The 27910-nt window shown below is 36.8% G+C and overlaps 2 protein-coding genes and 1 long non-coding RNA gene across 3 annotated transcripts in view; 2 read left to right on the top strand and 1 right to left on the bottom strand.

Annotated features, from left to right (window-relative positions):
- Dhc16f (Dynein heavy chain at 16F) overlaps positions 1-18356 on the bottom strand; it is a 51054-nt gene extending 32698 nt beyond the window's left edge. Inside the window, exons 1-39 of the mRNA XM_021331862.3 lie at positions 18131-18356; positions 17378-17462; positions 17188-17272; positions 16375-16588; positions 15004-15145; positions 14676-14915; positions 14374-14591; positions 13804-13987; positions 13041-13612; positions 12732-12964; positions 12391-12539; positions 12106-12234; positions 11935-12041; positions 11711-11861; positions 11383-11592; positions 11062-11274; positions 10712-10858; positions 10445-10621; positions 10112-10366; positions 9788-9934; positions 9458-9711; positions 9084-9202; positions 8642-8815; positions 6540-6699; positions 6078-6223; positions 5675-5826; positions 5265-5457; positions 4902-5041; positions 4633-4818; positions 4387-4542; positions 3955-4182; positions 3378-3598; positions 2854-3065; positions 2432-2544; positions 2200-2342; positions 1904-2096; positions 1395-1618; positions 990-1245; positions 687-877 (exon numbers count right to left, since the gene is read on the bottom strand). Coding sequence (XP_021187537.2) covers positions 687-877; positions 990-1245; positions 1395-1618; positions 1904-2096; positions 2200-2342; positions 2432-2544; positions 2854-3065; positions 3378-3598; positions 3955-4182; positions 4387-4542; positions 4633-4818; positions 4902-5041; positions 5265-5457; positions 5675-5826; positions 6078-6223; positions 6540-6699; positions 8642-8815; positions 9084-9202; positions 9458-9711; positions 9788-9934; positions 10112-10366; positions 10445-10621; positions 10712-10858; positions 11062-11274; positions 11383-11592; positions 11711-11861; positions 11935-12041; positions 12106-12234; positions 12391-12539; positions 12732-12964; positions 13041-13612; positions 13804-13987; positions 14374-14591; positions 14676-14915; positions 15004-15145; positions 16375-16588; positions 17188-17272; positions 17378-17462; positions 18131-18246 — 7235 coding nt within the window. The 5' untranslated portion in view covers positions 18247-18356. The remainder of the gene's footprint in view (positions 1-686; positions 878-989; positions 1246-1394; positions 1619-1903; positions 2097-2199; positions 2343-2431; positions 2545-2853; positions 3066-3377; positions 3599-3954; positions 4183-4386; positions 4543-4632; positions 4819-4901; positions 5042-5264; positions 5458-5674; positions 5827-6077; positions 6224-6539; positions 6700-8641; positions 8816-9083; positions 9203-9457; positions 9712-9787; positions 9935-10111; positions 10367-10444; positions 10622-10711; positions 10859-11061; positions 11275-11382; positions 11593-11710; positions 11862-11934; positions 12042-12105; positions 12235-12390; positions 12540-12731; positions 12965-13040; positions 13613-13803; positions 13988-14373; positions 14592-14675; positions 14916-15003; positions 15146-16374; positions 16589-17187; positions 17273-17377; positions 17463-18130) is intronic.
- LOC135117641 (uncharacterized) lies at positions 6975-7710 on the top strand. The gene is made up of 2 exons (XR_010277026.1): positions 6975-7152; positions 7408-7710. It is a non-coding gene; the product is annotated as an uncharacterized LOC135117641 (long non-coding RNA).
- Positions 18357-19333: 977 nt separating the features above from the next.
- On the top strand, positions 19334-27862 carry LOC110374228 (ras-GEF domain-containing family member 1B). Its single transcript, XM_021331851.3, has 12 exons — positions 19334-19526; positions 20323-20578; positions 20945-21064; positions 21363-21620; positions 21757-21902; positions 22079-22223; positions 22469-22723; positions 23124-23267; positions 23352-23431; positions 23729-23830; positions 24422-24594; positions 24903-27862. The coding sequence occupies exons 2-12, from the start codon at positions 20405-20407 to the stop codon at positions 24986-24988; spliced, it is 1683 nt and encodes a 560-aa protein (XP_021187526.2). The 5' UTR covers positions 19334-19526; positions 20323-20404; the 3' UTR covers positions 24989-27862.
- Positions 27863-27910: the final 48 nt, after the last annotated feature.

Genomic DNA, 27910 nt, shown 5'->3' with positions numbered 1-27910 from the left:
ACGTCGTAAAGGTCAACAAAAAGACTGAAAAAATTAATCTTAACTAACGGATTTTTTCTTCCTTGTAAGAAAAGAATAAGAAAATTATAGGTAGGATGACATTAAATATTGCTTTGGTTTATCGCGCATCTTATACAATTGCATGACAATTGAAAACGTCTACTTAAGTACATCATTGTCCATGCGTCCATTAACTGACTTCCCTAGTTAGGTATTTAATGAACTTAGTATCCTTCAGACCGTGGCAGTCAGAAACGAACCGTGACGGACCAAACCATATCGATTTGGGATAATGTCCATATGTAGCAGGATATAGGCAAGTTGCATTATGTTTCATATGTATTTTAAGATCTACTCAGCTGATATTGCATCTTATGAAAAATTATGTCGCGATCTACTAAACTACGAGTTTCTTTCCAAATATTTTTTACTTAAAAAAGGAATTAGTCCGTCGCTTAGATTGGGAAAATATCAGCACGTAGGTACTTATCCTACCTATTTTTAGGTTATTTGTAGAAGTACCTCCAATAAAATTTGAGCCCTTCGTGTCATAGCTTCGTTTTTGTACGTGGAACATCATATCAAAGAACATAACGCATTGTTGGATAGAGAAAGTAAAAAGCAGGACTGATACGGTCAACGTATTGGTGACGATGGAGGACCCGACTTTTGAAGAAGATACTTACTTGCACTCGTTAACATGACCAGCGAGAGTGGACACACTCCTGCGACCAGAGCCACCAGGGCCGACCATGAGACAGTGGCCACGTTCGGCTCTCAGCACCCGAGCTATTCGCACTATGTGTTCTATGGCATCTTGGAACAGCACCAAGTGCATCTCAGCGCGAGCCGTTGAATTGTACTCTTCTAAGTATTCCTGCGGATGTTATCAGTTTAAAAACCACTTTCTTTGGATGTCGTAATATCATATTTCATGAAAGGGTTGTGGCTTCAAGTTATTGTGTACGTATATAAAAAGGCACACAAACCTTTAGAACTACCGTAAGCTTTTTCAGATCAGGTATCTCAGCGTAGTTTCTGTTTTCTTTGGGAATAGCAGAGTTTATAAAATCACCAAAGAGCAGAAGAGGTGGTTGTAATATGATGGGATCATCGGGTACTTCTAGAATAGGTGTCTGGAAGTTCCTCGTGCATACAGTGGTCATGAGATGGTAGAAGTAACTCTTATCTTCAATGTTGATGAGTCGGTCATGGAAGACGCGCAGACATTCATGATAGAACAGCCTAGAATCACGCATATTGTCATCAGAATTACAGCAGTAGGACTAGTTTTGAGGAAAATAATAACCTGAATTTTATTTGAACATAATGGTGACAGCTTCAGTCAGTGAGAGCAATGGGCAAGTATTATTCCCCATAATAACTGATATAACCTGAGCATTCCTTGCGGAGCCCGCATGTACGCAGCGTCAGCTTGCAAGACTCCTTGCATGCACTTGGACAAGTCCCTGAGGTTGAACACATAGTGAGATTTGGCCGGAGTGGGGAGAAGCTCGGCGCAAATCTTCAGGTACAACTCCACAGCAGCATCGACTATAGGCCCTCCAAGGATCGATACCTCGGCTACAAAGTCTTCCATGTGGCCCTTTAGGATCGCCTGATTGATTGAACAATACCGTGAATCGATGAGGAAAACTATTGTAAGTATATTATTATACAAAGGTATACAGTATTTTAAGTACAAACTGAATAAGGAAGAATCGCTGTTGTTAGATTACCTACTTCCATGAGTACGCGTTATACTCAATTATTTATGTGACAGTCTAAGATACGTAACGTCACAGTCTGTCTAATCAAGTCATTACTATTTATTAAAGATGATGAAATACAGATATTACGTTTAATTTGTTAGCATTGTACTCGTATTTTGTAAATTACAAACCTTGAAAATGGTCTTCATAGCCTCAGAATTAGGTGCACTTATGTAGAACATGGCGAAATGCCTGACGAATCGTGCGGTAAGGGGGTTGCGGCCTCCTCCGGGCGGCGCGCACGCACATGCTAGAACTACGTCGAGGATATCCTTCCAGTATAACTTATCACGGTCGTACAGACCACCGAAATCTAGGAATTGCCTGTAGAAATAAAACCCATTGCAAGGTAAATAACTGATAATCTATTCCAGGTTGTTGCTTTAAGAACAATCTTTTCACCTTGTAGAAAATTTAAAGTATTTACCTCAGTAGCTCTATAGTCGGTTGTGCGCCGTATATGTCAAGACGAGGCATGTTCACGTCATCTATGAAAATGATCACTTTTTTCCCCAATGGAGCTCCTAATGCCCTGCGTGGCCTCTTGTCTAAACGTGATTCAATAACTATCTAATGGAGAAAACAGAAATTTAATCACCCTTTAGTCAAAACTTTAACTTGAGAAACTTATACATTCATTAAAGTTGGAAAAATATTACCTGTGTCCGGCCACTGCCAGTTTGAGCCGAAAAGTTCAATATGAAAGGTATGAAATAGCCACCTAGCGCCATTTTATTTAACATTTCGATTGCTATAACCGTTTTGCCGACACCTGGAAGCAAAGCAACGTAAACGCAAGTCCCGCTAGAAAATAAACTGGAAAAACATCGGAACAGCTGCGGAAATAAAGTGAGGCCCATATTTTCTAGGTTAACTGCAAAGGAAATTTCGTTTCGTTCTACTTTAAATATTTATCCACGAATAAGAAAATACCTCGGCCTGTAAAACTTTCATGTTCCTAGCAGAAAGTAGACATGGTTCTTATAAAAAGGTATGACGTTGGCTTAAAACCTGGGTAACACCATGGTATTATTTACCGCATCTAGGTTTAGTTAACCGAATAATTCAAAATCTTTGATACCTGTATTTCCAGTAAACATAACAGGCTTTCCACAACCTAGCAGCTTTTCAAACAAATACCCGTATCGTACTGTGTCTATAGTAGGCACGAGAGTCTCGAAAAATGGTCGTGCGGAGTCGTACAAGAACTCGGGAATAATATCAGCCCATACTTTAAGCCTGCGCATTCTCGTATCCATATACATATCAAAGAAGTTAAAGCCCATAGGCAAGCTGAAAAAAATAAACATCTTATTGAATATGTTTTCGCAAATCGAAAATCTAAGGGTTCACTTTATATTTTGATTGACTGGCAAGACAAGATTTAGGGTCGGTTCATATCTGACGGAAAATGCGTCGAGCGTATCGTAAATGTATGATCGACGCACTAATGCATCATCGGTTATGTGTGAATGATTGAATGTTTTACCGTATATTTGTCAGTTCTGGCGTTACGCGACCGATAATACGCGTCGCATATTCCGTTAGATATGAACCGACCCTTAGGTGAAAGAAATGAAAACAAAAAAGATAAAAGCCACTGACTATTCAGCCTCCTCATAAATCTCGAACTGTCTTTTTATGACTTCCTCATAGAGTTTTCGGTTTTCTTCTAGAATATTGCCACCAATACACCAAACGTAGCAGAATATGAAGCACTGTGCGATGTACACTTTGATGGCCGCCTTGTCAGGAAACCGATCTCCTGGCTCTGACAGTAACGCGCCCAGGAGGTAGCAGATAGCTGACACTTTGCTTATGTCTACCTGTGCATCAGAAGAAGCCCTTTATTTAGTAAGGTAACCTTTTGATTCTTCAATATAGGTACGCGTTTATAATGGTGAAAGCGTGAGCACGACCGTGGAAGGAAAGATGAATAGGGGAAGAGGACGGCCAAATCAACGACAGAAAAGTTTTGTGACAAACGATATGGCTGGAAACTATTATGTGAGACGATGTCAGACATAACAGTGTGGAAAAAAATACATGCCACACCACCCCAACAACCAAATAAAAATTGGGAAAGGGCACGAAGATGATGATGAAAATGAAAGTAATTATTTTGAAATAGATAATAAACGGTGTCAGAGGCAAACAAATACTTAATCTTTTTGATAATAACCTGGCTGATTCCAACGCGGCATTTGGTGTTGACGTGCGAGACACCAACTTCCAACATGTCAAACAATTCGAGGACGAACTCTGAATTCTCCTGAGTGAAGAAGTTTCTCTCGACTCCCTCATCTATCCAGGAACGTACCATGGGCATGTAGCCCATTTCATTTGGATCTATGTATACCATGCCGCAGCGGGAAACTGTGGCTGGGGATGCTTGTGCTAAATCTGCTACCTTTAGATACATTTCTGATTAGTTTGTTAATAATTTACTGGTTAGTTCGTTATTAAAAACATATTACATGGCAATATAAATGCCACTGTCTCATTAGCGTTCGAGTGCACTTAATTGATGGCTAGTAATTGCCTAATAAGCATACAATTTCAAGCCACATTTAAATTACATTTGTATTGTATTTTTGTTTTATTTCAAAAGTACCTCAAACAGCATGTGCACGTAAGGCGTAAGTTTGATTCTCTCGGAGTTGGATAGACACAGCATCTTGTTGTCATCGAGCACCGTGTTCATATTCTCTATCCACACGGCGTCCACGGGGCCGTCGCAGATCAACCATTGATGATCCGGTTTATCGCACTAAACATGTATAACGAGTAAAGCATTAATTTCTATATGATTCAATTTTATTCTGCAAAAATTGACTCTAAGCTTGATCTTCATACTTACTTGCACAGCGGTTCGTAAACTTAGAGGTAATATGCCATCATGCCACTCAAGCGTTTGCAGATTAACTTCACCATACAATTCACCTATGCTAAGACTCTTCGGATTCATTATGTACTTGTGCACTATCTGGTTCTGCGGACCAGGTTCCCCCATTTCGCAAAGTTTTGCGTAAGTGTCTCCTAAAACCTAAAAATATTTCATTTTTATTTACGTGGAGGAATGTCAAGGTATGTCTATATGTGATTTGGTGAAGCTGAAATAAATCTTACATTTAAAACGCATGTCTTTCCTCCTCCGGTTGGCCCGACTAACATGACACCCCATCGTACAATCATAGTCTCGTGTAACTGGATCACTTTTCTTATTTGACAGACTTCGATTTGGAGTTTCCTTTCAAGAATCATATCCCCTGTAAAACAGCACATTTATCGCTTTTCTTGAAATGTTAGCGTTTATTTTAAGAATTTAATTCGGCCGAAGGTATATTGATTTTGTGGTATCAAATGGGAAGGTCAGACCGACCGATATTTATAAAGCCATCTTTTCAATCTATTCTTATAGTCTGTCTGGGTCAGAATTTTTATCACGTAACTACGTCTAGTACATTTAATATTAGAATCATCGAAACTTACTGATTACGTCTTCCATGACACCGTAGTTTCTTTCGGGTAATCCCACACCGGGGAAAAGGTCAGACAATATTCCAGCGAATAGTATGGCATCAGCTGCTAAAAACTTGGGCAAATTGCTGTCATTGAGTGCACACAGTAGAGTCATCTCCTCGGGCTGATCTGGACTTGCGCGTTTTAGGGCTCCAGCCATCACCTGGACAAGAAATAGGTGTCGACTACAATCAACAAATTGGTAAAAGTTAGAATCAAAGTTGTTACATTAGGTAATCAAAGTCAAACTATTTTTATTTACAAATAAACACAATGCTCTTTTAAAACGTCAAGATAACTGCAGGGCTAAAAACAGTGTTATTAAAGTCACTTTTAATTGTGTCATTGTTAGAAATGAAATTATTTTTTCCAACACCTACCAGCACACTCTTCACGGCTCTCATACCAAAATCGTAATGATCCTGTTTGGATAACTGTTCGCTGGACAACTTGTACATTTGCACCATCTTCTTAGCTAGACCCTTCGAAGATTCAAAACCTTCCGAGTACAGGATAACTTCAGCGATCAAGGCTACAAGAAAATTCTGTATTTTGTTTCTGATTTCACCAAAAAATATTCCTACATATGTGCGTGAAACAAAGAGTTTGTTTTTATGTTAATTCCCCTGATACGATGAATTCTTCTGAAATTTGGCATGTGGCAGGCCTCGGGACGGAGATGGGCTACTTTTTAATGGGGTGCGAGACGTAGTCTTTATATGTAATACGGAAGAAGTTGCGGATACAAAGCAAATATAAATCAACATCGCTCGTAAATCTTACCGTAATCCGGTACCATCATAGATATGGGACGGAAAAGAGCCTTAAGATTATCAGGCAGTTCAGTTCTCCCGGCGTAACCGGGATTCATAGTAATGAAAGCGGCACAACTGCGAACCAATTTGATCTCACGCCCTTCGAACATGAACCTGATGAAATTGAACAGCTTCACTTACGTTACGTCGCAGCTACAAGTAACTACCTCAGCATGATATACACTTAAGCTTATATAAACAAGCATCAAGAAATCTCTGTAAACGCTATGTCTATTCCTTAGATTTTTGCAACTTCTCTTTCGGGTCATGCATGGTATTGGGATGAAAATATTTCAGGTAAGGTTGAGAATTCACGTTTGATCCTTTTTTGAAGGGGCAATCGAATTGGTTGAGACTCTATAGTCTTCAGTTATTATGAAAGAGGAAGAAAACACCATCCTAATGCAATTTTAATACAAGTATATCCTACCTGCTTTGTCTCGCAACCTTAGCATTCCTGATGGTAATGAGTTGTTGTGCAATCACAGACAACACTTCAATGTCGATACGATTGAACTCGTCGAAACAGCACCAAGCACCAGAGGTTGCAAGACCGGAGAAGAAACGTCCCATCATTTTATAATCCAACCCTAAAATGTAGAATTAACTATAATAATGAGCACCCGCATATCTTTACCTGAAAATCCAGGAAGCTATAATAAACCTTTTAAATATTTTTACATCCTGTCTTACATAATATAGTAACGGGTGCTGTCCTGCAATCAGAATTTAAATAAGAAGTCGCTCTACGGTAAGTACTGTAAGCTGATTGATGTTCAGAAATATTCAAAGCCAAAGTCAAAACATTTGATTTCAAATAGGTCTTTACAAACTCTATGGAAAGTGAAACACTAGGGGAGAGCGGGGCTGAAAGTGCCGGGGGTAAATTGTGCCGACGCGAATATCTCAAAAACAGAAAGAGATAGATATACGATCGTATTGTGTCGCGTAAGGCCTAACAGTCGCGCACACGCGGCTGCCATTTTAGTTGCGTCAGCGACGCGGACCGAGTCGTACTGCATGTGAGGGTCCTCCAGCGCCACGTAAGTAAATATTTTCGTTTCAATACTTTTTGGTCTCAAGCTAGCATTTTTCGTGCTTTTAATATGTGAGTTTTTGTAAAATGTTTGTTATTTATCCTAGTTTGTTATGCAGTGTAATTTTAATGCTTTGTGTACAGTGATTTTTATATGTGAGACAAAATATCACACTATCATAAACGGGGTAAAATGTGCCGTTCATGTGGGGCTGCTTGTGCCGCGACACAACCAACCCCTAACCAACCTATATTGTTTCAGTACTGTTTATATTTACGCGAACAATTATGAAAGAAAGAAAATATGCAGTTTCCAGCCTCCTCAATCAGTTGATAATAACACAGGAGATAAAAATGCAGCAGTTTTCTCACCAGAGCTAATAAGACCTAAAGCACCTCCCCGACTAATTGGACATACTAAAGCACGTAAAAGAAAGACAGCTGTTCCTACGGACACTCCAGAGAAAAATGCTTTAGCAGAAGAACAGGCTAGTAAAAAGAAGAAAAAAGAAAGCGAAAATAAAAAGAAGGTTAAGGGAAAAGGGACGGGAAAATGCAAGGGAAAGGGTAAACAAACAAAAAAGCCGACTAGACCCCGCTAAGAGAAGAGTATTGCAAGATGACGACAGTTCTGATGACGAACAAGAATGGTTCTGTATCATTTGTTGTGATGCCTATTCTAACTCTGCCCCTGGAGAACAATGGATTGAATGCAGAGAATGAAGAATTGGGCCCATTTGCAATGTATTGAAGATGAAGAAAACCAAGCATTTGTATGTCCTAATTGTTATTCTGATCAATCACCTGGAGAGTAACTAGTTTTGGTATATTTCTTAAAAAGACTCGAAACTGATTAAAAAGTTAATAATTTTGGAACATATTAATAATTGATCTCATTCGCATAAAAATAAGTACAAACTATTGATTAAAAATACGTTTTTATGTATGAATAATTACATAAGAAGCTTCCTTGTTTTTTTTTTATTATGATACTTAGTATTATACAATTAAACTTTAAAAACTGTTGATTTATATTAAAAAATATAACGAATAAATATATTATTATAAAACTGATGTGTTTTAATTCCCTAATTAATTTTCATTCATATAAAACTCCCAGCATTATCAACGGCACAACCGACCTCAGCTACGGCACAACTTGCCCCAGACTGGGGTTGGTAGTGCCTTGCCGCCTCCGTATAAAAAAATCGCATTTTCATAAAAACTATTAAAAATGTGCAAAATCTGAAGTTAAATTCGTAAAATAGATTAAATTTGGCTTAAGATGAACCACTACTTTCAGACATAGTACTTGTTTTATCCGAATCTTAAAAGGATTTGTCAAAATCGGCACTTTCAGCCCCGCTCTCCCCTAGTTGTACGGTTACAAAAGTGGATCCCATTGAAAAGATCTGGAGCAACTCCATGGACTCCTATAGTAGCAAAGAGGCCAAACATACCAATCTCAACCTACCTAACTGACAGGCCAAACCTACCTTCAGAGCAGTTGAAGACGACGCACTGAATAGCCAAAGACTTTGCCATATCTTTGGTAGTCTCAGTTTTGCCAGTGCCCGCAGGGCCGGCGGGTGCTCCTCCCAGATCCAATTGTAACGCGCCCATGAGACAGAGGTAGCATCGATCAGTCAATGGCGTTATTACAAGGACACCTGATAACATAGATTTTAAATCAGGAATGTTGATAGGTTTAAAAATGAATGCCTCTTATAAAACACGTATTGTCTGCATTTAAGTTTATGACCAGTGGCTAGTGATATTGAAAAAATCATTGAAACAGTGGCGTCATACGAAATTTAACTTTCGTATGACGCCACTGTTTCAATGATTTTTCCACGCCACTGTTTCAGCCCTCTTTGTTTGAGAGAATGAATACACCATAACAAATGATTTATTTTGTTAAGATTATAGGAAACTTACCGCCGGCACCCAAATATTCATGACCATAAACATACATAGCGCTTGACATTCTGGCTACACAGTTGTCGATGTCTTCCTCCCAATAGTAACGGATCATTTTCAACCATTCGAAATCTTGTCTAGAATAGCCATTCATAAGATATATTAGATATAGGAAATTAGAATAAATACACTGAATTTAGACTGCTAACTAACTAAAATAAAAAAGTTAAGAAAGAGGTTTTAATTTTTCTAGATGCCACCTGTGTCGTCAGGGAACTATTTCCCTCATCAGCAAAAAGTTGAGAAACACAACAACATAACAACCAAACCAAACACAAAAAAATTAAAGCTATTAAATTAATAGGAGTTCTTCTTCATTGATAAATACGTACGCTTTTTGCACATGTTTTTCCACCATCTGTGTGATAGTGTCTCTAGCATGCACATCTATAGTAATAAGAGCGCATAGAACCTTCCTGAACAATGGATCAATATCAGCCCGAGTTAGAGCAGCTAAATCATTAAGATCTGATATACATTTCTTCTCATAATCCATTAGCCCGGTATCAATGCGGAGAGGGATTTCGAGATCAAAAATTTCATGTACACCTTTCGCCCACATTATTTGGGATACCGTCAATATTATCTGTGGAAGACATTTAAAATTAAATTGGTTAAATAGACTTCTAATAATGATCTCTAAGATTAAGAAAATCATTTACTTGATTAGGATGAAGTTGAACCCATTTGACTCGTGGCTTTGTTGGGAAGTCTTTGAGAGCATTTTTCATACATCTCTTGACTGATGCGAACATTGCTTCCTCTACTTTTCCGAGCCAATCCTCAACGTTACCTCGCGCTTTCAGCCCCTGTAAATGCATCATTCATTGATATGGCGGCTCATTTTATATCCATGCTATACTTTTTATAAGTATTATATACTAAAGTCATTAGTCATATCTACTTAATGTGTTAGTAAGATAATAGAATTAGTAACATTCAACATAATTTATGCAATGATTCGTTAAATGCTATGAAATGCTTACCTTTCCTAAGTTAACCCGTTCTCCTTCAGGTGACAACATGGCAATGATATCTGTGGTCAGATCCTCTGGTTTAGCTGACTTAGCTAGTTTAGCTTGCAGCATATCTCTCGATTGGAATGACATTTCCTTCTCCACAAGATTGCCCTCTTCAGTTACTTCCATCTCGTTTTCGGGCAGTTTCACGCCAAACTCTAACTTAGCAATGGCATCGAAACATTTGCGCAGGTGAGGTTGTACGGCGTGAGGATTTCTTGTCTAAATTAATTTAAATAATTACTGATTAGAATCACAAAACGTCTCCTACAAACAACTAATAGACGAAGTCTAAGTTACCTGAGCCAAAATTTCTAAAAGTTCATCGTTAGACAAGAAGAAGAATCTCGGGAATGCAACTCGTTTGGTTTCAAGATAAGCTTCTAGACACTTCATGATTTGGTCGAGCATCTCATTATTTCTCACGAATTCTTCGTAGAGTTTTGGCTGAGTTGCCGCTGGCATTGCCAGAGGTACCTAGATAGAGGAAAAAGTACGTAAAAACCTTGACTTTGTAAACACCATTCCTAATAAAGTTTGCATGGACTTAAAGTACGAATCTTTTACCTTTGCCAGTTTACGCATAATGTCCTTCCAGGATTTGTCTACAATAGTGAACAGCCTAGTTTCATTTGGCAATTGCCTCTGAATGTCGGGTGCACTGAAAATCACCTCCAGATAGATCCATGTCTGTTGGCAAGTGTGCCATTCTTCCTACGGATAAAATAAAGACTTTTAGAACAAATAAAATATTTCGGAGTTGGTTTATCATCTTCGTTACCAAAATGCCGTGACCCTTCTTGGCTTTCTGATCAAGTTCGTCAAAACGTTCATTTTGATGCACGATTACATCGTCTTGATGCAAAAAAGGCAGAGATGCCCAAGAACCTAGTTAACGAAATATGTTTTAAAGTTACCAAAGTTTTAGAGAAAAGATCCAAATTCCTCGCCCACTCCTCTACCCTGCTCTTGATGGGACCACAGTTTCGAGAGCTGAGTATAGTGCTGACATGAATGTTGCTCTCATCAACACACGTTTGGATTTCGTCCAGACCACCCAGCACATAAACGTCTTTAGCATCCTTATGTAATATGACGGGGAATTCCAGAGAAGCCCACATTTCTTCCACCTGCGAATTAGAATTTGACCATCTTAAAATGTAGCCGGCTCTTACGCTTACGTATAGAGGTACTTCTATTGTCAATGATCACAATTTCGATAAGCCATTATTATTTACTTTTTTCAGCAAGCCCTCCAGGCCGGCTTCAGAGCTGGCCTGCCCTGCGACTTCCATCAACTCCTCAGCATGTTGGAAGGCATGGAGTTCTTCAAAAACTTTGAGAGTAAGCTCAGTGTCAGGAGTGAATCGTGTGTGAAGAATTTCCTCAATCTTCACCCAATGACGTGGCTTCAATGCTGGGTTTCGTAAGTATGACATGACAGGTAGCTGAAATTTAAATATGACATAAGAGTTTGCTAAATATGATCATGATCGATATTTCTGAGAAAATTAACTAAGATCATAAAACAAAGATATAGAAAATTGAAAATATTACACTACAAACCTTTTCTTTGATGATGTCAATAGTAGCCTTACATTTCGGCACAATTTTGTTCGCAGGAATACCTTTGTCAAGTTGATTAAATATCTTGCCAAAGTTAATCGTAGTTGTCTGAATTTCGTCTACGTCCAACGTTTGGAACGGTGCATCACACCTTGAAAATTAAGATTGTATTCAAAAGTTGTTACTTTATTATCAAATAGTTTTTAGTTTCGAAAAGAACATACCAGGATTGGTACATGTCAATCCACTCTTTTGAAGATTTCCATAGCAATTGTCTCATTTTCACGTCATTAACTGCTTCATCCAATTGTTCCAAGCGGGCCGGTGGTATCTAGAATACAATTTTATGAATTCTTCCGTCTGATAAATTATTCCACGACAAAAATAGTAAATACCTTAAATATCTTTTGCCAGTCTCGTATTTGCTTCTCTCTCGCGGAACAGGCCATAAGTTTCTCCTGTAACTCTTGCAAAGCTTCCAATACTTTCTCCATGTCTGACTTTTCATCGTAAAACCACGGTTGCTAAAGACAGAACAACGTAATAAAAACCCCTAATCGCTATCAAATGTGCAGTAGTACATGAGCTGTATGGAACTAATTATGAAAATGTGAGTTTGTTTATAAAGAGATACATGCGACACTATGTCTATTGTATGTAACTGACAAATAATTAATTACCGCAACTTCGTCCCTGAGTTTGTTGACGTCGAGCATAAGTTCCATGATGTCCTTGCCGATCTGGCTCGCGAAAAGTCCAGCTAGCTTGCTGCGGGTTTCCAACCTGGCATCCACGTTAGTTCGCAAGGTACCCAGAGCCACGCTCAAACCTAGATACACGGAACATTGTAAATGAATTAATAGATTGTGAACGTTTATTTTTCAGGTATAACTTTAGAAAACTTCGATAACGATTTTTCGACTAGCGTTTTATTTCCGTGGGTATGGCGATCTCCGCTTTGGGTAAGGTCATCACCAAATACTTGATAGCAGATTTAAATGCATGCATGATAAATACTAACCTAAATACTCAGTCATATCATCAGGTGAGATTGGTATGTTGAATTCTCCCATTAGATCGTAAAGTTCCCTGAGGTATTCTAGCCGCTCTTCCAAGAATGCTACCCTCGCTTCAAGTCCGTCCATCATAAAGTTAAATTCAACCAGTTCGGCAGCTGTTGCAGGTTCTTTAATTATGTCATCATTGATGTTTTCTATGCCTTGCACTATTTCTTCAATGCAACTGTGTCCGATCCTATTCAAAATAAAGGTTAAATATTTAGTGTGCCCAGACTATCTTAATCAAAAACTTTAATATTCAGTCAACTTACTCAGGAGTAGTATTTGCCACAACATCAAATAATTTTCTTGGCTGTGGTCTAAATAGTTCGACGAAGGGACTTAGGCACAAAAAGAGCATACCCAAAGGTTGGTAGGGCAAAATATTTTCAACTGACTCCATTTGTTTTACAAAAGTATCACACATCTTCCTGAACTTGAATACATCTCTCTCTTCCTTAATTACATTAATATCCATAGCACAAGAGTCGCGAAAGTTATCCTTGAAATTCTTGAAACGTTCCAAGAAGGTCCAGACGCTTTCGTAAGCAAATTTAACCGAATACGGTATGTATGCAATATCTGCCAGCATATCTTTATCCTGGTTCATTAAGAAATACAGATTCGGTGATAGTCCTGCAGACCAGTCGACTTGCTTGCCCATTATGGTTGGCTGCACAAATATTTGCAAAGTATCGTCGTTTAAGAAATTGTGAAAAGTGCGCACGTACTCTTCCCAGTAATTCGTAATTTTTTCAAAGTAAGTGAGGATTACTTTCTCGCTGGGGTTAAGTTCCATTTCACCACTTGTTTTGATGTAAGCATCTACTTGGAACAGAGCCCACTGAAATGTTATTAATAACGTAAGTTACATTTAACACATCATGAGGAATAAGTACTTATAAGAACAGCGGCAATAGCTAGTTTTAATTTATTGGGTTAACAAGCAAATAATGAACAACCCACATTAAATTTTTATTAAGATTAAAGTACTGTTTTGGCAATGGTTGTGTAGGTTACAAAAGGTTGAGTCACCTTGCAAGTATCTGTAGATCGTGGCAGTGCCTCCACAACTTCTTCGATATCCTCATCCATCAACTGAGTCGGCGAGGGGGTGAACGAAACGTGAATACGAAGCATATCTGACATCATTTTGTTGGACCTTTTCGTCAGTCGGTATAACATGTAGTTGGTCATGTAATCAGCTAACTTAATAAAACTGCAATGATATTGAGGTAATTAAAGCATAGAATAATGCCGAGTGAATGAATTAAATGCACATTGAACGTTTGGTAGAGTTTTTTATATAACAAAATTCGCAAGCTGTAGAAGATGGACCACCATCTTCTACAGAATCATAACTCACCATCAGATACGTGTCAGTCGCGTCAGTATAGTGGTCAAACGCGTGAATATAGGCACTTACTACACTAATCGTACCTACAGTATCGAAAATCCTTTCAAAAACCGAGGCCTTCAGGACTGAACTACGTACTTCTTAGAATAACTGTCCTGAACATCGCCATTTTAGTACATTTCGGTGAAGTTTGTAAATTACTACCTACCACTAAATGCCTAACCAGGATATCAATATCAGTTATTTACCAAGCTAATCTTTCGCAATACTTTCGTTTGTTCGCTTTCTCCGTATAGGACATGCCTCCAGTAGGTTTCCCCCTAATAACTTGAAAGGGTGGTATATTTCTATCATCGTACACAAATCCCTGTTGGTACAAGGCAGTATGACATGACTGTGTGATCACATCCATGACAACTGTGCGAAATTCTATGAGCTTGTCTCTTATATATTCGACTCGTTTCATCTGTAAAAGACGCAGGTCGAATATTTAAAGGAGTCATATGAACGGTGATAAATAGCAAAAGACCTAATTGTGTAGTTATTTTACCTGATCTTCAATGAAGTAAAAGAACGGAGTGTCCATGTCTCTGGTTAAATCGGCAAATGTTTTCGTGTACATTTCGCAGCACATAGCCTGGATACTTAGCAAGGCTTTGCCCAAAACCGGCGTCAAAATGAAAAGGTTCTTAGCTAGCTTGTTACGAATTTTAGTATATTTTCTAAACGCTATAGATTTATTCCACACATAGAACGCTTTCCAATAGCGATATAACTTGAAGAATTTTATCTGAAACGAAAGTAAACTGAAGAAGTTAATCACTAGAATAAGATTGAATAGGAATTTTCTTTTATCTCTGCTCATATTGTATTCTTACGTCTGTAAGTTTAACGAATATCGTATACTCTTGTTCCCACGCTGGTAGTTTAGTGAATACCATCTCATTAGAATAGTGAGTAACGCCACATGGACTGATTGTGAAAAAGTTTCGTTTGTCGATGTTCTCATAGGGAACGACCCTGGAAACAGAAGCAAGTAACATCAATGGCATAAAACGTTGTCTGTGTAGCAAGAGCTGATGATGTTAACCCTAGAAGCCCAATCATATTTAACTAGCTATAAAGCCCAATCATACGTAAAAATGACGTGTAAAAATAAAACTTCAGAGTTTTCCAATTTTTCTGTTAATTAAGTATATTTTTGCATGAGTTATCATAATTGAAGTTTTAATTAATAAATAAAATAAATTTTAAGTTAAAAAATACTCTTTATTCATACTATTATGGCACTTTAATCAAATCTTAGAAAAAATCAACAAAAAAATCAAGCCTCGAACACTTTTTCTTAAAATTATGTAATTATAAAAAAAATCAACTAGTTTTAAATGTTTTCATAAAATTAAATCAACTTGTTATAATATTTTATAAGTCTCTTAGAAAAAAACAGTCTTTATATACAGTCTTGACAAACATCAATATTGTGTTCTCCACATATAGCATTTGCAACACTGCGCTTTGGTCATCCGCCTTTTTTTATATGAACAAAATCCACAATAGCGTCGTTTTTTTGGTTCTGGCTCATAACTAATATTTTCTGATGATGGTGGTACCACTCCATTATCACTCCAGACATCATCTTCAACTACACAATCTTCTTTCTCGGATTCCGAATCCAGCGGAGAATAATCGTCATCATTTTCTAAAATTGTAGCTATTTCGTCCTGGTTTAGCCGTTGACGGGTCGCCATTTTGTATTCAACCTGAAAATATTAATATTATATGTAAAATGTAACGAAACAATACGATTAACTCAAATAAATCACAAATATAAAAAAATTTAAACAATTTCAAAAGTTACACAAAGCCCAATTATACGTCAAAATGACGTGCAACCTCTCTATTACAACAAAATGGCGGCACTTACCGAGATGACGCAACTCTGTCCTGCGAGGTCCCAATGGCTACTGAGTTGGTTCAGAAGTTAGCGGCGATCTGACGGTAAACGTGAAAGATACAGAGATATTTCGCCGCGGCATACGTCAAATTTACGTAGATTGGGCTTCTAGGGTTAAGAATGGTAAAGTTATAATTCAATCTCGTATACTTTCTGCTGGAAACCGTTTGTAAAACAATAAGTTAAGCTAAACCTTTAACATTCCTTCAAGGAAGACGTTACCTTCGAACCAGCTAAAGTTTTCGAACTCTACCGAAGTCATAGTGTTACAGCTAGTAGGTTGTAAGTTACTCACTTGAGGTAATAAGGAGTGAAATAAACATTTTGAGGATGCACAGCATAGATCATGTATAAGAAGCCACATGACGGGTGATCCCTTACGTAATTAATTACGTCAGTCTGCGACGCCACCGGAGGCTTCACTTTTAGAGGATCTGACGACTCATAAACCTTCTCATCTAAGCTAGCTTTGGATTCCTGGATCATAAGCCTCCTCTTCTTTTTAACACCTAAACGACATTAGGAAGGCTTTAAGTTTTTAATAAGATAGATATCGGCAAAGTCTGAAAGTAGCTCCAGTTACAAAAAAGAGGAGAAATAGATGGTTGTCATGGTATGGGCATGTAGTGAGGAAGGATGATACGCATGCAACAAAGTGTGTGCTAAGTATGAATGTAGATGGATGGAGAGGAAGAGGAAGACCTGAGAAAAGATGGATGGATTGCCTGAAAGATGACATGAATAGGAAGGGAGTGAGTGTCAGTGTGCCGAGTGACCCCAAATAATATTGGGAACAGAGCAGGAGGAAGATGGAGAAGAAGATACCTATAGACAAAATGAGGTTTGCGTTTGTCAAAGTGTAGGTACGTGATGAGAAGTGAAACATGCTATAGAGAGTGTTAAAGGTATTAATGAATGGTGAAGGAGAGTGAGAGTTAGACCCAAGAAGAGAGGGATCGACTACTTGAAAGAGGACAGTATATAATGTTAGTTAGTATGATTGAAACAGCGAAATGTAAGGGCAAAACATTTGACGTTGCCGATCAGTTGCCAATATAAACAGGGAAGGAATAAAAAATGCTTTAAAAAAACTGTTCCATTCACTAACCAGTTTCTTCTACTTTTATGGGTTCCAAAGTTCCGGGTTTTCTTTCTTTTTTTAATCTATTCTCCTGAGCCGCTGCAAATCCGGTCTGTAAATTAAAATACAAGTTATAGAGACATTAAGCATAGTCCTTCAGGTATGTACGTAACTTAGCGAATTAAATTTAAAAGATAAAAAAGTTGTAATTATCTACCAGTGGCTCGGGTTCCTTTTTCACATATTCAATTTTTTCTAACAACTTCTTGTGTGGTAAATGGAAAGGAATCTCTCGGGCTTTCCTGAAATTTTTAACAGATCATGTAAATCTCCATAGACGGATCGATCATCGATTTCGAAGATTATTTTCTAACTATTAAACTAGGTCAGACTGCAGACAGCCTCTGTATTAGAATCTAGGTTAAAAATTGGGTTATTTATAGTAGGCGATGCCGAAGAGGTGTAGGCAAAATATTTACAAATGATTATTTTAAATATTATTGCTAGGTGGTTTGCAGGTACAAAATGATTATTCTACAGCAAAAAAATCACGAGTTTTCAGAATTGTGCAGCAAAATATTTTGCGGTAATTTGCACTTCTGGTTTTAAGCAATTTAATTGGCTTAATGGAAAGCTTTTACGCGCACTATATTTTCAATATCAGAAAATCCTCTCGACCTAATTGTTAACATTCAGTACCTAAATAAATAAAATTAAGTACATAATATATTGTGTTTAATCAATTTGCCAGCGTTCTATTTTATTCGTTAGTAAGTATATAAGTTGTGATTTTTTATCTGTTTTACCAACTTAACTCTTAACTGTACCTAACTTCTCTACTTGACTATTGTGCCCTTTTCTTTCAACCCTTCTACCCCGATCTGTGCTTCAAGCTACCTAAGTAGGTACTAAGTATAGATACAACATCGATGAACCAAAAAATCGTAAAGGTTAAAGAAGAAAATATTACCTGCTATAGTTTGTTGGTGCAGGCTTAATATTTCTCTGCAATATTTCTATCGCTGGCAGTGTCGAGGAAACCGTCCTGCGATTCAAACGTTTCTCGACTTCGCTCGACAGCGGCATTTTGCGAAGATTAAGTTATCGGATCGGATATATTTAAAACGGTAAATGATAAATCATTTCAGTTATCTCCAAGCCAACACAACAATTCAATTGACGATAGTCATCAACAATTAAATATTTTGTTTATCTCCATGGAAACCACTGACACCTATAATTAAAAAAAAAACTTTTTGTTTCCAATAAAACTTTTTGCTGGGGTGCTTGCTTGCTTACCTAAAATATTGAACATAATTCCACTGCTACTATGTGTGTCATAAATACGCTAATCTAAAAACTTAACCAATACTAATTCCAGGTTCCACCTGCTCTTAGGATTATTAGAACTGGGAGATGTAGGTGCCTAACTCAACTGAAAATTCTAAAACAGAAAAATTAAATTCAGCGCGAGTCTATAATGTGCGTGAAAACTCAATTGTAGTCCCCGTAATCCCATAATATATATCAGTAATCTCATTATTCAACGCCAGACTTGTAAAATAATCATTTTAAGAGATTTCAAAAAAATAACGGTTACCTAATTTTTATTCGGATAAGGGTTGTGACGAAATTTTAGGTAAGTAATCTGTGGCAATACTATCCAATACCGGAAGCCCTACTCTTATGTGGGGAGCTCCAATCAAAATATACGAAAATGTACAATCTCCGCGGACAAAATCTCTGTAAGTATACACCGGTGATCGGTGATTGTTCTATTAGTGAATGTAACTTCTTATAAAAAACTTTTTTATTAACAATTACATTACATTATTTTATATTTTATTAGAATTTGTTCAAGAGGATAAAACAGTAATTACGTACTAGCCCAGGATCTGGGATGTTTACACTGTTAGGGTTCCCTGCTACTGTGTGTCATTCTATGGTGTTCGGTTCCCGGGTACAAGAAAATTGTGTGCCGATACATCATTAAAAACAGTCACCAAATACGCAGTTCATTTATTTATATTTTTACAAATTACGCTATATGTACCCTTGTGAATCAAAAATTACAACAAAGCTTTGTTTTGTCCATTGGCATTTTCGAGTCCAAACTGAATACAATCTGTGGTACGCTAGATTACCCTTGCCATGTTTTATACCCTTGCGCATAAATGTCGGCTCAAGAATCGACATTAGAAAAAAAAAATTGTCTATGATCTGATTGTGATTGTGTGATTGGCGCTATTTTGCGTTTTAGTTTATATTAAATAGAAAAAACAGTTTAAAATTGTGTTATGTATGAAATACAAGTTTATATTAGTTTTCATAAGTGTGTATGAATCGTATAACAGGCTTCTTACAAGGTATATTTTCAAACATTTATTCATTTAGAAAGCAACTTTCTCCTTTCGTCGCTGTCAATTTTGTCGATATGTTTTACGAACAAAAAGAATACTAGCCGTTGTCCCTACTGCATTTTAGAAAGATTTTTAACTTAAAGTTGTGGTTTAATTGTAAATTAATTTGTAAAAGTTTTAATCCACTGCTACTGGTGAATTTATAAATTAGAAAAGCTGTAGCATTTTATTTATTTACACGAATGCCTCGATTCACGACGCAGATCACAGGTGCCCATTTATAATAATCAAAACAGAAAATAAATAGGTCTTTATATTATTTTGAATCACAATGAAATTAAAAATACTTAAAAGTACACGTTTTACTAAAACAATAATATCACACTTTTCGGCGCAGAATAAGCGTCCGTAAAAGGAAGTAGGACTCATTACTTACATATTGATATCATAAAATAATAACGACATACATTATTATCGTGACCACGATTGTTAAATAATTAATTGGGACTATAATTTTCCGTATCTTTCATTTAATAATTTAGTGCAACCACAAATCAGTCTCTTAATTTATATACCTACCTGTGGGATGTGTATGTTCACCTGTTTAGTAATGTAAACAGGTGGTAAATACAGAGACACATATCATGAAACAGGTGGCTTTCATGTGAGTTATTGACTCATTACTGGGAAAAAATTCTTTAGTCAATCAATCTGTAAATGAAATATGATATGTAGTCTGAACAACATGATTTTTTCCAAGAATGTGTACGTAACATTAAAATCTGTTGTAACACTTCCACAGATTGTTCAATGGGTTCCTTAACATAAAACCTGCCAGACGCTTCAGTTGAAGCCCTTAGGGTTAGTTGTCATTGAGGAATTGAATGGCTATGTATTATTACGCAAGTAAGCTGAATGAAGCCTCATGTAGTGGGTGCAACATGAAAGTGCCCCCTGCCCCTACTGAGCCGGCCCCTGTGCCTCCACCACCCACCGATCTTGCTCCGCTACCACCAGACCCATCTCTCCTGCATGGCACGGGCCTTTCTTATTATGATGTAAGTGTCTCATGTACCTTTCTGTTCAGTTGTAGTTATAGCATGCTCTCTCTTAGACCCAGTTGTACTAATTATCTACAACCAAACCATAACCGGCCTGTGCTTGTACACCACTGGTCAAAACAGCGATTGGACAGCTGAAAATGGTTTGATTGAAGTTACATGGTGCAACTCACTATTAATGTTTGGTTTGATACTATACTCTTATTGGTATATTGAACTTTTTGGCCCCTTTATAATTGTGTAATAGTATTTTATACCATCAGACTTCCACTTCTCCACATACAGTTGTAGTTCAATAGTTTACAGTTTAAAATATTCTGTGAAACATTGTATTTTTTTTCACATGCTCCAAATATTTTCCAGAACGATGATTACTACTCAATGGTAAGAGGAAACAAGTTTATGTCAGAGAGTACCTGTAAACACATTGTGATGAATGGTGGGATCAACTTTGTTGCATCCCAGAAAGTAGATGCACCACAGGTATTTACTTTGTATTTTTATACAGGAAATATGAAATAACATAAGGGATTTTTTATTAAATCAGAAATTGGAATTTCTTGCTCTATAGATTATTTTTCATTTAAAATCTCAATGTTTTTATCCTATATGCTTTTTTAACACAGACCAATAATAGAGTTTAAACAATGTGAGATAAAAATCTTAGATTTGCTGTCCTAACAACATTTGTTTTGTTACATGTTTTCATATTTCCTAACATACCTCTCTCTTGTGAGTTTTATACTCAAACAAGTTTCCTTCATCCTGTATTATCTTTTAGCTGTCAGGGGTACATCCATCTGGTGTGAAGACAATAAACACTCTTCCTTATGTGAACTGTTCAGGAGACAAGCCAGAGGTTGAGTACAGAGATGGGCACATAGTGAGTGCCACTCTAGAGGCCCTGGTTGATATGCTCCGGCCAGGAGCCAGCAAGGCTTTCACGTTCACATTTCTGTTGTGTTCACGGCTCTTTGTTAAACCACATGAGCTGTTGAACAAGCTTTGCAAGCGATACTTCAAGAATTATGAGAAAATTGTAAGTAGTCTTTTATTTAGTTAAGCCACTGTTGGCTTGGCTGTGCTGGTATTTATGACTTGCAATTTCTTGTATTATTTTGAATTTGCTAATATATGTAAATGAATCTCGTTATAAGTGTAATTTTCGATTGTAGGGAAAAACTGAAGTGAAGGATTTAGTAGAGAAAGAACTCAATGATATGATATGCCTAGTGAGGGTGTTAAGCCAGTGGACCAGTATGTTTCCTTACGACTTCCGTGATGACAGGGTTATGGCTCTTGTACGCAGTATAACTCAGAGGTAAGTTTTAATAAACACAATTATTATGAGTTTTATCGTTAGTATAGTTTATCATCATCATTTAATCATCTGCCTAGACTTTTGTCCACTATGTTGGGGTTGGCTTTCAGTCTAACCAGATGCGGCTGAGTGCCAGTGTTGTAACAATTACTAATAATAATAATTGGTATCCTCAGATGTGCAGCAGATCACATGACATCAGTGAGAGTGGAAATGTCGACCACGTTAGAAAAACTGTTGGACAAGTTAACAGCCCTTGAACAATATGAAGAGACCTTATCAGAACCACCACAGGTATCATCTGTGGACCAATTGACACAGGTAAGATTAGTACGATGATGATATAGGTATTTTATTTAGGCTCCTAACCAAATTGTGTTTTTGGGGGAGTTTGTTCCACCATTATTCTTCCCAGCAAAAACACGTAAGAGGTGGTGCAGGCGGGCGTTTAGGGGTTTAGGGATTTGTCTTTTGCATACTTGACCTTCAAAATGTGTTGGTTTTCATTTATTTTGATTGAATGTTGCAATTATAGCTGAAATTGACATAGTTTACTTTTATTACAGGGCGACATACTGACACTGGGCCTCACACCAGTTGAGCTGGCCAATCAACTAACTATCGTGGAACTGCATCGGCTATCATTCGTTGGTCCTGAGGAGTTCGTGCAGACTTTTGCGCCGACACAACCACCGCAGTCGACTTCTGGCAAGCAGGCTATCAGTCTGCATCATATAGAAACTAAGAGCACCAGGAATTTGGAAGCCTATGCTGATTGGTTTAATAGGCTCAGTTACTTAGTGGCCACTGATATACTAAAGGTAAGTGTTCTGGTAACTCATACTCACTTCCAGTGACAGCGGTGGCAGAGTCCAGGAATGTAATATATTCAATAGAAACTCTTTTTGAATTACAAACGCTTTTCCTTTCTATAATTATAATAAAGAGGAATCATTATTTGTTTTTACTCTAAAAGCTCCCAAACTACTGAACCGATTTGAAAAAAAAAATCTCTTGTTATTATGAAGCTAGACTGTCCTCTAGTAACATATTTTAACCGAACATGGGAAGAACACGGGATGCGCGTAACACCGTGGCAAATAACTAGTATTTAATAAATCGCTGTTCTATAATACCAATGCCAGTAATATTTTATACACATTGAGGTAAAACCTCTTCAGTACTCAGATTTAACCATAACAATTTATTTTCCACTTCCAGGCCGTTAAAAGCAAATACCGCGCCCGAGTGATCGAACAATGGGTTATGACCGCCAGAGAGTGCTTCAATCTCGGCAATTTTAACTCCCTAATGGCTATCATCAGTGCACTCAATATGTCGCCAGTTACACGACTAAAAAAGACGGTAAGGAGGTTCAATATTATTTTTAATTTTAATTATGTTTAAAGAAATCATAAATGAGTAACTTTATTTATTTTTCGTTTATAGTGGAGCCGAACATCGGCCGTATGTGGTCAGCAACTGCGGCAACTAGAACTATGTGTTGAGCCTAGTGGGAATCACGCCAGGTGAATATAATTTATGCGCATAATCTTATACATAGTACCAAGTATCCATGTCAATAAGAGTACCTGGGATATTTCTAGACAGACTCTAATTGTAATCTTATTGAATGGGAATCTGAGAGATGCCACATCCCAATTGAATTCCCTCTTCTGGCTTCTATGGTTTAATAATTATTGCCACGGAAGTAAAAACTATAAGTGAGGGAATCGTGGAGTAAAATACCTTCTACATTTAATAGTATTTTCTTCTTGTCAATTTGATTGACGTTGATAAATACATTTGTTTGTTTTTAATTTCAGATACCGTGCAGCATTAGCGGCCGCTCCAACTGAGACGGCCGTACCATTACTGTCAGTCACATGCAGGGACCTGCACTTTGCCAACCAGGGATCCCCGTCTAAGTAAGTAAAACCTTTCATCATCCTCATCAGATTTTTTATCGTCCCACTGCTGAGCATAGACCTCCTCTCACACAAAGATTCCGCTTGCTTAAAGGCTGGTAACGCCATTTCCTATCCAAATCTAGTATTACAGTTTTTCATAATACTATAAGTGTTCTAAAAGCTCTTGCGATATGCGTTGATTACTTATGCGAAATGAGCTGTGCTAAAACATCTATTATGTTGGCGATACTCAGAGGTGGTAGAAATAAAATAGCGGACTGTATAAATAAGTAGGTTCGTATATTTGATATAAAGAACGCGCGCCTATGGTTCGTGTCGTATGTGAGACTGGTGGTGGTGCGTTGCTGCGTGGGCGACGGCTACTCGCGGCGCCTCGTCCCCCGATCCCCGCACGGTCGTCGCAGTGGCTCACGTTGCGATGTGTGCGTTGTTTTGTCACCAACAATTAAATTGCAGTAGTATTGCAACTTGGTGTTATTTAAGTTTATCAGCTGTGCGTGGAAATTCTAGGTGATTAAATCCCAATATATGTCTATAAATGTTATTATTATTTACTAAGCTAATTATATCTATTTCAAAAACTTCTAGGCTAGCGGGTAATCGCGTGAATTTCGAGAAGTGTACGTTGTTGGGTCGTCATGTTAGCACTCAGTTGGCCAGTCGGCGGCTGACGAGTGAAGAGAGCCCGGTGACATCCCATCCGACACCTCACCTCACTGTGTGGCGATTCCTGAATGATCGACCAACCCTTACTGAGATTGGTAACTATCATTTGTTTTTATTACTTTTTACATGTCGTTCTAAGCAACTTTATATAACCAACAAGCTAACTGTGCTTTTGGCGAAAACATTGACAAAAAATTACAGAGATAAGGCCAATTTGCGAAACAAGATTTGCTAAATACAAACACCCATAATTGGAAATAAAGATTTTATTTATAAACTCAAAATAATTTTATAATTGAGTCAAACTCTGTTGCTACCGATCTGTGACTTTTGTGATATTATCTATATATCCTTAAAAAAGTAGGATCAGACTTATCTAACAGCATTTTCTTAATAATTTCAGCTTTGGAAATGATATCTTTCGACCGGGAACCGCCAGTGGACCACCAGGAAAAAGAGCGCTTGAAGCGCTTACGAGGGGCCAGTTAAATTAGGTAAAGTACCTTATACTCACTAACAGAAGCCCAATATACTCTCGACCCAGTGACGGGCGGCGCTCAAGCGTCACAATGTGTTCCAATTTTAAACTCAATACTTACGTCATAATCATCGTATCGTATAACCTCTTATCGTGAAAGAATAGGTACTTGTGTACTTCTATTCTAATGTTACATTACATCTCAGTTCGAATTACTGTGCCTCTCCTAATATGTCTACCAGTAACTGCGCACGAGTCACAATGTACCAACAAAACATCTCTACGCATGCGTGACATTCAAAATGGTTGACTCCAGAGAGGCAGAGTTATTTGAATTAAGCTGTAAAATATACTTTTTAAAATAAGAAGTATAACGTAAATGGTCAAAGATTCCGTTGTGGGATTCTATGATCGAACTATATTTACTGTTAAAAGTTTTGTAAACAGAATTTATTTGAAAATTTAAACATTTAACGCGGATCGTCTGTGACGTTCTAGATTTGACGGAGAATGGGCGTTTTGGTCTACTTCTCTTCTAGCATTAAGTGATACATCAATAGAAAGCGTATTTTATGTAAAGTATTTTCTTATATTACGGATATTGTTATTTCTTGTTTGGCACATAGGACGAGTTGAATGAAATAATTTATGTCTATATATATGTCTAAAAGCTACTCTAAAGTAATGACAACCGTTAAGAGGTATGTTACAAAATGTTTCATTTGGAAACTCCTTTCGGACGATGTATCTCATTATTGGAGGGAGAGTAGACCAACATCCAAACATTACGCCCATTCTCCTTTTATATAACCTATACGGAAGCATCTCGAAGTTTAAAACGAAAGAAGTCAGATTACTACAAAGTGGGTCAAACGTACTTTTGTTAACGCCCAAACTAAACGAGTTTAACCATATCAAGAACCGACTCAATGTTTTTGATTTTGCTGCCACCGAAACATGAAATTACTCTTTATCCGACTTCTAAGAAAGGTTATGTTGTTTTACCTGTAAAAACTTAATATAAGGTGATTATGAGAGTTCGGATTATTGAATATTATCGTCAATCTTATATTACGTACTTAAAACTATCCGGGAGACCGGACTTGAGCGACGATATGTTATTACTTCTAAAATGTAACTATGGAATTTACTATATTGACTTTAAATATGAAATACGTGTGATTTTAAAATTGTTTCCATGACTTATTTGATGTTCGTTTATGAGGCCATTTAAATCCAAGTTCCTTACGCATCAGTATTTAGCTACCTGTTAAATCTCGCCATTATGATGAATCTCGTAATGTAAGTACTTAATATTTATTTTTACTTTTTGCATTCTGAAAATTGATCTCATTTATGATTGAATTTATATTTGTTGTGTAATTTGTGTTCAAGTGTCGAACGTGTATCTGAATGTGTATGTGTGACGGAGTATATGTATATTTGGTAGTCTTATGCATTTATTGTGCATATCATCAATGCACGAGTTCCTTTTGATTGCCCTTTCATGGATTCAAACAGAAACTAGCTATTATTACGTTCTCTTAAGTTAAATGATTATGATTAAGAGAAATAGACATACATTGATGTTTTATATTTATATCTAATAGTAGGTACGAAAGCATAAAGTTGTGGTGTTTATGCATGAAATGTTTACTTGGCCGTTAATTATATAAATGTCTACTTAAAGTCTCGAACCCAAGTTAACTGAATTATATTGTCAGCGTGGGGAATAGATGGTAACAATTTAAATATTTGAAACAAAAAGATTCTTATATGCATCTATGTGTTATGTATGTAGTGAATATGTACCTATTTAAAATCTATGTGTCATATCACATATTATAGCATTAGTGTTAAAGGCGCGATAATCATTCTTTTTAACTACTTATATTTTACAAAAAATGTGTTCACGACTGTAGTAACTTTGTACTTAATTCTTTGTAATACTCATTTGAGGTACATTATTTTTAAGATTGCAAGCTATTTCTTTAATTTATGTGTACAAATATAAGTTGCCATGTTAGAGTAAGATTCTGGTTAATTGATACTTTGACCTATCTATCAGTATTGGCGTAATTGACGTGGTCCTGGCTCATGCAAGTTATACTGTACTTATTAACTACTACTGGATCTAGGTTTACTTAATAGGCAGCAAGCAGAATAATCCCACCCGAAGAGCACTTTATAAGTAAATAAATCTCTTTGATTTTTATATTGTTGTACTTAAATAATCTTATTCTTATAGAGCAGCTTATTTGTTACCTTTAATACATTCCACTGCCATAAAACTAAATCGTTCTTTTGGAGGCAATTCATTAAACAGTATTGGTTATTGCTTTAAATACATAATTCTAATAGAAAATATGTAGTTATTAGGCACACAATGTGCCCCAATTATATATTTTGTTGCTTATTGCAAATAGGTCTCAAAATCGAACTTAAGTATTCAAATTTTATTGTGATTTTAATACGATCCTATGTTTCAATGCAATTGGTCATTTGATTTTAAGCATGCTTGACATTTTGCAATACTGCGATTATCTTTATTGACTTCTAAATCTCTATTTTTTATATTTGGACTGAAAATAAGTAAAATACATTTGCCCTGTGATATGTGATCTATCATACCTGTATTTTACATTCCTTTTATTAAATCCAGCGTAACTCACTTAATTATAATCTTCTCATACATATGAAACTGCTAAATATGAAAATGTATGGGCAGGTTATGGTATGATAACTTATTTAAAAATAATAAAAAATGTATGTAGTTATATGTTTAAAAATTTACTTGTTACTTACTATCGTAAATTATCTAAATGTCACAAATTCTAAAATTATAAATTAAAACGTAAGATAAAAATATTTAAGAAATAAAATGTCATCATTGTAATAAACAAAATTGTAGTTTTTATTATAGCTTACCTACT

The sequence above is a fragment of the Helicoverpa armigera genome, chromosome 1 (assembly GCF_030705265.1).
Source record: "Helicoverpa armigera isolate CAAS_96S chromosome 1, ASM3070526v1, whole genome shotgun sequence".
Taxonomy (NCBI): Eukaryota; Metazoa; Arthropoda; class Insecta; order Lepidoptera; family Noctuidae; genus Helicoverpa; species Helicoverpa armigera.
The sequence above is the reverse complement of the archived record's forward strand: the minus strand, read 5'-3'. Positions and strand labels throughout refer to the sequence as shown.